Below are 9,366 nucleotides of genomic sequence, written 5' to 3'. Positions count from 1 at the left end.
GCACAACACTAAATGTAGAAACTCATGTCAATGACACTAATTTGAGAGCAGATATTTTACAATTAAGATTTCATAATGTTGTATCTCATCTGAGAGAGGTTTAAGTAGATAGACACAAACTATTCTGCCTCTATGCCCAATGGCACTTCCAAGAAAATGGATCAAATAAAAAGACACTGCACATACAAAGAAAATGTGTATGATTAAAAATAGCAAAACTGGTTGAAGAAAAATATGAAATCAGACTTCTAGAGTTTTCAGCAGTATCAGAATGGGTACAGGTTAATACAGCTTAAAAAAAGAGGGGGTGTGAAAGTAGGGGCGCAGGGGGACAAGACACAGATTGAAGAAAGAGAATTCACCCAACTATCTGTGGAATTTTTTTTTTTTTTTTGTGCAAAGGACTTAGATATTAGAAGGCAGAAGGTTTAGGTTTAGCATATATTATTTTCCCCTCACCCCCCGTCTAAGTACTCAAAATAAGGCACCTAAATAAAGACTGCTTGTTTGAAGCCAGTGTACATTGCCAGCTCTTGCTGCATTGAAAATACCCATCGTGTCAATGGAAGCATGCAGCAATTTATGACTGTACTTGTCGTCAGTTCCCATGCACACTAAGTCATGTTTTAAGACACTTTGGGGGCTCTGAACAATCACGTGGTGGAAGGAGCTCGACATGCACTGGAGAAGATGAGAAACAGCAAACTACAGGAAAACCACAGACAGCGTCTCTGCACTGGAACAGGCTGGGTACCAGAGCCACAGCACATGGGACTAATCCTCCAAAGCAAAGCCTGCACATTGCCTAGGAAAAGTGCATGAACAGAGGAGAACAGAGGCCATTTCTAAAGAATAAAAGCTCTTAAAATACCAGGACACAGAGTTAAGAGAAACAAGACCATGGCAGTCAGAGATTTTCTGACCAGCTCTAAGTAGATTCTCAGTAAAGCCAGAGGAGAGCAGCACTTCTGGACATGCTTCGATTCCCCTTGTTTGGAGTGATCTCTTAGCTTTCAAAGTACCTGGAAGCTAATTGCAAGGCTATACCAACAGGTGAATACAAAATTAGAAGCAGTTATACAAGTAATCAAAGGGTGAGAAATGAAGTCACTTCATGGATTCAAAATCAGAGGAAATGAGTAAGAGTCAGTCAGTAACATCATAGGAGTAAAACTAGCATGGTACCATTTAAGTAGGCTTAGATCAGCATATAATAAAAATACATTTAAAAAACATCTAAAGACACTTAATAGCGTGGTGATAGCCTGTGAAGATTATCAAAATGATCTTTAAAAGCATAATAGTAAAATGTAATAAGTGGACAGCATATAGGATCCATTTCAGAACAATGTATGCCAGAAGGAATGAAGTCCTAAATCAGCTACAGAAATCAAGAAATATTGGAGACATTTCCAAGGCAACACATACTGAATATGCACTAATCATGAATAGCAGAGTTATTAGGAGGAATAAAGCAAGCAAATGCAAAATATCTGGTATTGTGTCAAAATGACAAAACAGTTTTTAAAATGAGGAATGAAGTTCAGCAATTGTACCTGTAAGATTAAATCCTGAACTGAAAAGATATAAACATCAGTCTCTGGGACTTGAGATGTGAGACAAGGACTAACTCCCTAGCCTTAACAAGGATGGATGATATTAGCAATTGTCTTAGTAAAGATAACAGTCTAACTTGAGGAGTTATTCCTTACATAACAGCACTTCACAAGGTAAATTGTTGATATGATCCAGTATAGCAATGGTGTCCCACAGTAACTACGTTCTATCCACCTGTCATCTAACTCATCCCTTCACTGTGGAACTCAGAAAAATAAAATTAAGAGGTACTTTTAAGTGAAAATATAGCATAGCAGTACTCTGCTCACATTTTAAAATGAAAATCTTAGTCCAGAGGTAGGGAACCTAACTGAAATGCTCTTATGGGAACAACAAAATCACTGTAGAGTTTACAGCTGAATTATATAGGCTCCTGCTGAAGGGAACAATAACAAATGACTGGGGATACAGAGAAGCAGGAGGAACCACTTAATGCAGTTAACAGACGAAATTTATGCCCAATTAAAAACTGTCTAACTTAATACCAAAAGGAATAACTGAATCCACTAAAGGATTTTAATTAAATACATCTGACTTATCTTACACTAACAAAACAACAGGCTACTTGTTGTTGTTTTACTAGGATGCCATTTGTTAAGAACTGAACACATTATTTTTCCTATATCAAACTACTGCATAAATTGGGCAACATCTTTCTTCTATGACTAAGTCTTATTACAATGAAACAGACATTATTAAAAACTGTCAGCATATAAAAGTTGCACTCATTCCTTTTAAAAGAACAGTTCAAGGAACATAAAAGTCTTTTCTATATGATTTACCAAAACTAACCTTCTTCCAAAAGGAAAACTAAAATTGAAACAGCAGCAGGTTAGAATGGCTGATTTAGGAAAACAGAAAATAACTGTTTAGAATCCTTCTCTCTGCTTTTTGGAAAAAAAAAATAAATCCAAAACAAACCACAAAAGAAAGAGAGAAAAAGAGAGCGAGCTCAAAAGCATCAAAACTTGAGCGGTTGAAGTAACCTAGAAAGAATCACCAACATCACCAACAGTGTTCACATGTGGATAGAACACCTGCCATACACTCTCTATGGATAGAGAAGAACATGTCTATTATAAACCCTAAGCCTGCAGTATGATATGAAATATGTTTTTATGTGTTTTACCTTAATATTTCTTCCTCTCTCAGTGCAAAACATTTACCCTACTCACCACCATTTACACAGTCTTACCTTCCTTGACACGATAAAGCATCGTCAGTGTGTCATCACTGGTCAGAGCAGTAACATGTAGGTTATTCACTGTTGGCACTTGGTCAGCAAGAGCAGTCAGTTCATGAAAATGCGTTGCAAACATACAGAAAGCACAGATTTTGCTAGCAATGTATTCTGATATAGCCCACGCTAAGCCAAAGCCATCGTAGGTAGACGTTCCTCTTCCCAGCTCATCAATGATTATCAGGGAGTTTTCAGATGCTGTCCTAAAAACACAAGAACATTTTATAATGTTTGAGAACAGCACGAACTCTGAATAGTGGAGCACCACAAATTATGTGGTAGAGGCATAGCATAAAAGAGGCAAGAGACCTTTCCTATTTATGAAACAGCACACAAAGTGCGTACACAGTGTCACACATATCATTCCAAATCAGTTTCTTCCTCCCATTTAGACTTTGGCCTCCCAATATATGACCACCAAAATAAACAGAAGGCTACTTCAAGAACTTATGAGCCTGCTAAAAAGGACTTGAGATCCCCCACTGAGTTCCTACATAAAAGGAAATCTCAAATGAATCTTTCTTAGAGCACCTTCTTTTCCATCAACCCTAACCAACAAAATCAAACAAGCACGGGACTCACCTAAGGATTGAAGCAGTCTCCAACATCTCAGCCATGAAGGTAGACACGCCTTTCAGCTGACTGTCCCCAGCTCCCACCCGAGCCAGGATACAATCCACAATGGTTATTTCTGCAGATTCACACGGTACAAAACACCCAATTTGGGCCATAAGAACAATCACCCCTGTCTGTCGGATGTATGTTGATTTTCCCCCCATGTTAGGGCCTAAAGAAGAAATTTTGCAAATGAATTAAAAAACTGTCATCTGATAAGCAGTCATCAAAAACACATGTCCATACCTAAAACTAGTAAGCTTTACATTAAAAGTCATCAGTATTGCTGCGTAAGAAAGAAAATAATTTGCTTTCACCTCAAACAACTGCAATTTGTCTGTTGTGTCAGCTTAACCCAGGACATCTGTAAAAATGAAATAGCTTAGTTACAGGCTGGGTACAAGCTAACTGGTAATTTAAATTGCAATCTAAAGGGATTCTGAATCAGCAAAGAGATATTAAGAAGTTAATTTTAACTGAAGTACAAATGAAATAAAAAGTATTTTCCAGAAAACTGATCATTAAAAACAATTTTATGCTTTTGCTAACCAGAAAAACAAGTGTGTTACCATGTATTTATTCTGATTTTTAGTTTTCCTTTTTGATTATGTTAGAAGTGTTCATTAATCATTCTCTAATTTGAGATCTTTGCTACTCTAAATATATGTCAAGGACATCTGAATCGAAATTAAAATTCAATTAAATGTATAAACACTAAAAATGCTTTCCTGTGTAGTAAAATTATCTTAATTACACCAGAGAATAGGGGAAAAAGGGTACAGTCATTAAAACATGTTGTGCATTTAAAATCAACTTTAATACTAAACAAAAAACATTAACAGAAAGGCTGCTTAAAACCTTGCCTATCGAAGTTGCCTATGTGGCTACGGTACAACTGATGCCTGGTGGAATTTTCCAAATCACTTCAGCAGGTTCAGGTTCTCCAGCTCCTGAGACTGCCCAGCTTGTGCAATAACATTCACCAAGGCAAACAACACATATACTAAGGAAGAACTAATTTCTTATTTCCTACTGTACTAGCAGCCTCTCTCTTCTTCCCAAATGACTATTCCTAAATTAGTGATCACCTCTTCCAAACAGTGCGCTATAACTACAATCATAACAACTAATTCCATGACCATTCGTTTGGAAGACAAGAAATGCATCTGTATGTGCACAAGGATGTAGAATATCCAATATCAAAAGAAACATTTCACAAGAACATTGCAGACACTTCTTTTTTAATATAATAAACAACAACAGCTTAGAAATACCTTCCCTTCTTTTCCAGAGCTAAATCTTATCCCCCATACAGAAAGATTAATAACTTGCTAGCTGCTCACCCTTTGCTGACTAGAGAAACTGTTTTCACAGTTTTATTGGATTGTTGGCTTGTTGGTTTTTGTTTGTTTTTGGGTTTGTTTTTTTTTTAAATACATCATTACTGGAAATACCCAAGACATTTAAAACATAAGTAACAAATGAAAAAGAGAACAGAAACATTTACCAGTAATAATGTGGAACATCTGCTTGCCCTTCTCAAACGTAACGTCATTGGGGATGAAGGCCACCTCATCTTGCACTTCGATGCAAGGATGCCTGGCACCTTTCAGCACAATCCTTCCTTGCCCCTTTTCCAGAAGGACAGGACGGACATATGGCACCGGTGCTCCATTTGACACATGAGCAAAACTGACAATTGCATCTAACTGAGCTATGACATCATTCATCATCTGTATTGGTTCTGCATAACCTGTTTTGGATTGGAGAGATACAAACTCAACAGTCAGAAATTGTTCTGTTCTTACCGAGAAGATATCTTCAAGCCTATATTGAACCCATAAAATAAATTCATCTGTATTAAAAGTCAATTTTGTTCAAGAGAGAGCAGCCACCTTCTGTGAGAGTTTGAGATGTAATCGTAAAGTTTCCATACTTTGACTACAAACGGGACTTCTTCAGATTAGGAAAAGGAAGAGGTGAGGCCATGTTGATTGTTTTGCCTTAGCACCAGACAAGAAGAAAACAGCTTATCTTAGTACAGGAAGGCAAAAGCTCACAATGGTAAAATGGCTTGAAATCCAGTAGCTTTCCTTCTTCAATAATACACTGCATTTTAGTGCTCATACAAGCAAAGACAACAGAGACATAGCACTGACAATTCAGACCCAGCAACCACTTATGTTTATGTGAACGAAGGTATGGAGAGGTATGTACGATGCAGTGCCTGCGATACCACGCAACTAGACTACATGGCCCAGCATCCCCAATACCACATTTTAAGTTTCGGTGTTTGTTTTTTTCAGTGAAAGGGATGAAAGACAGGAAGGAGTCTACAGAGGTAAAGCATCTAACCCCTGGAAATGGGATGCATGTGTCAGAAGAGGTGAGCAGTGACCTGCAGAAATAGTCCTACCCGTACAAAATACATTTACAGTTCTAACATGGTCTCTTGAACCGGCTAGGTATAGAACATTAAGAGGACTGTAAGTCACTTTCATTCAGCAATTACACACATAATCCAGTCTTTTTCGTTAAACAGCCTCCACTTGGAAAGAAAAATGCTTTTTAAATACACACACACACTTCTAAATCTATGACCGCACACCAGAGAAGCTTTAAGCAGCAGCAAAAGACTTCCTTAAACATATTAGGTATTTATAGATGACATATTGAAGCTAATCCTGCAACATAATGCCCAATTAGCTTTCCACATAAATATACAACCCTTAGCAGAATACACACAAAAAACACTACTTGAAAATTACCAAGATAGAAGGAAAAAAAAATCTAATAAGCTACTGATTTTGCAATAGAATGGCAAATTCCTTATCATAACACGCCAAATCTTATGAAGATTTCCACTGTAGCTTAATACACACTAAAATTTATTAATACATCAGGTTAAAAAGTGCTTTTTTTATCTGAAATACATTTACCCTTAACTTAATATTCATTAGTGCTTTCACTTGCCATGTCTCTCTTTCAAAGAACAAAAATTTGTTCTGCTACAACTAGTGCCTTTGGGAGAGGCAATATTTACAGAATCCTCCAGCTCAAAGTCCCTGATGTCTCTTTTCTTTTTGGTGAAGGATAGTAAAGAATGCCCTGTAAGCAGGAAATCTTGAAGCAAAATATATGGAAAATTTATTAGGAAAACAATAATTTTTTGGTACCATATAAGCAATTACTAACTTGCTCTTATATTGCATACCAACACTCTTCCTTCACCATCCTTCACAGACCTCAGGTCCCACTCCCGCAGTTCTATGCTGTCCTTTACGCTCTCTGCCTTCTACTTCGTCTGTTGTTTGGGTGGGGATGCCCGCAGTCAGGGAGGCAGGTGGAGAACAGATGTGGTCTTTATGGGCATATTTTTGTCCCTTTTATGGGATTAGCATTTGCACACACCCCATCACTGTGTATTCGTAGCAATGACAGGAAAGGGTCTGACCACAGAAGGCAGTATATTTCAAACTTTGAACAACTGTCTGAAAGCCAAACCTCGTTTCTCACACCAGTTCTTTGGGTGATGGTTCTCTATAGAATTCTATAAAGGTTCTCTATAGAAGACTCATTGGAGCGAGTCCAGAGAAGGGCCATGAAGATGGTCAGAGGGCTGTAGCACCTCCCATTCGAGGCCAGGCTAAGAGAGTTAGGGCTGTTCAGCCTGGAGAAGGCTCTGAGGAGACCTTAGAGCAAAAGCTACAGGAAAGATGGAGAGGGACTCTTGATTAGGGAGTGTAGCGACAGGACAAGGGGGAACAGTTTTAAGCTGAAAGAGAGGAGATTTAGGTTAGATATTAGGATTACGTTTTTTCCTGTGCAGGTGGTGAGGCAGTGGCCCAGGTTGCCCAGAGAAGCTGTGGATGCCCCATCCCTGGAGGGGTTCAAGGCCAGGCTGGATGAGGCTTTGAGCAACCTGGGCTAGTGGGAGGTGTCCCTGCCCATGGCAGGGGGGTGGAACTCAATGATCTTTAAGGGCCTTTCCAACCCAAACCACTCAATGATTCCATGATCTACAAACAACTGCAAGTCCTTCCAGCATTCCAGACTGAGATACACATCAACATTGACATATTCACCTGAAGCAATGTTAATGATTTCCTTAACAATTGCATCTTGAGCCTCTTCATACTCTTCTCTGTTCTTTACATATTCATCATTGACGGAGCTCAGTTTGCTGTGAACAAAACCACAATATTTATAAGGTATGATGTTCTGTCTTCACTGCTACAATGCCAAAATACTGGCCCCCTCATCTATGAGTCAATACAAGTTGTCCCCTCCTGTTTTAACAGCAAGGTTCAGCACAAGGACCACAAAGCAACTCATCTACAATTCACTCACCCCAGGGTATTAGTAAGACTAATTCCAAGTTGAAGATCACCCACAAGGGTCAGACCAGCAATTCCAGCATCTCTGAACACAATCTTAAAAATCTTAACAGTAGCTGTTTGTTGTAGACATGCTATGGGATAAGAACTTGCTCTTAAAGTCGAATTTCTGTCCATTTAGCAACAAGATGTGGCACGTTATAGAACTGGCAGAAGAGAATTGCTGCTAAGCAACTGTGCAATTAGCCCAGAGTCTTTACAACAGGCTTATCAGAGCTGAAGGCATTGACCTCTTCCATTTAGTAAAAACTTCAGTGAACTACTGTCACCAAGAACAAGTTCTAGTCTTCAAAATAAGGTAGGCTGAAATCAAGACAGAGTTTAAACAAGTGTTTATTCTTCTCAAGCTCATCTCAGAACACAGAGTAGAGTCTGCAGGACTGAATATGAAACACACTCAAGCAGTGTACCCACACTACAAGCAGAAGTCAGGCTTGTGCTTCTAGTACCCTCTACAGAAGCAACTATAACTTAACTGAGCACAGATAAGTCTGTTTTATTAGCAATCCATGGGCTTCTTTGCTAATGGAAAGTAACAGATGACACAGTAGAGATTCTAAGTACCATCTTCTCAGTTACCGAAAAAACAAACTTCATCATTACATTTAGATTCATTAACATATTTAGAACATAAAAAAAAGCTGTTTTAAATTTCAGGGATGATTTGAAAAAATATCCTCTGAGTAAATGTTAAAACAAAATGAGATTAAGGTTTACACTTTGTTAATTTAAGTAAGTTGGCGTGAAATACACCAACATATTGATTGGCATGAACCGATATCCTTGCTCTCCTTTTCAAAGCAAAGGATTTATTACTTATGAAAGTGAGTGATGAACAGAAACAGTCACTATTAGTAATAGCACCGGCTTGAAACCAACCTTGCCCGTAGGCAGTGCCCCTCACACGTGTCTGTCAATCCAGATCTCTCTCAATAAACTCACTTCTCTGATGCTAACTCCAGCAGGAACTGTTATACATAAAATGATAGCAGCATGGTTTGTCAGAAACAGACTGTATGATGTATTAATTTCTGATATTTTTACCCTTCCATATATAACACATGTAGGAGACTTAAAAAGGAGGCCACAAAACAGCTATTCTTGAGACTTGGGGGACCCAGGGGACACGAACCTGAACACGAGCCAGCAGGGTGCCCCTGAGGCAAAGCAGGCCAAGTGCACAGCCAGCATGTCCAAGGAAGTGATTCTTCCCCCCTATTCAGTGCTCGTGAGACCACATCTGCAGTGCTGTCTCCACTTTTGTCTTCCCAGTGTAAGAGAGACATCAAACCTGGACTACATACCCACCACAAAGATTTGGAGCTGGAGCACATGGCATACAAGGACAGACTCAGAGACGTCTGTCCAGGCGAGAAAATCTGAGGGCAGCCTGGAGAGGAGAGGCACCAGATTTTTCTTGGAGGTGTACAGCAAAAGAGTGAGATACTAAAAACACAAGCTTCCACAGGGAAAATTCTCATTGGATCTGATTAGGAA

General features: G+C 38.9%; 1 protein-coding gene across 1 annotated transcript in view; it reads right to left on the bottom strand.

Moving 5' to 3' along the window:
* MSH2 (mutS homolog 2) overlaps positions 1-9,366 on the bottom strand; it is a gene marked incomplete at its 5' end in the record, with an annotated part of 51,143 nt that overhangs the window by 4,298 nt on the left and 37,479 nt on the right. The window contains 4 exons of the mRNA XM_010075160.1: positions 2,813-3,060; positions 3,440-3,644; positions 4,980-5,225; positions 7,558-7,655. Coding sequence (XP_010073462.1) covers positions 2,813-3,060; positions 3,440-3,644; positions 4,980-5,225; positions 7,558-7,655 — 797 coding nt within the window. The remainder of the gene's footprint in view (positions 1-2,812; positions 3,061-3,439; positions 3,645-4,979; positions 5,226-7,557; positions 7,656-9,366) is intronic.

The sequence above is a fragment of the Pterocles gutturalis genome, unplaced genomic scaffold (genome assembly GCF_000699245.1).
Source record: "Pterocles gutturalis isolate BGI_N339 unplaced genomic scaffold, ASM69924v1 scaffold10417, whole genome shotgun sequence".
Classification (NCBI taxonomy): domain Eukaryota; kingdom Metazoa; phylum Chordata; class Aves; order Pterocliformes; family Pteroclidae; genus Pterocles; species Pterocles gutturalis.
This window is presented reverse-complemented; position numbering and strand designations above follow the sequence as displayed.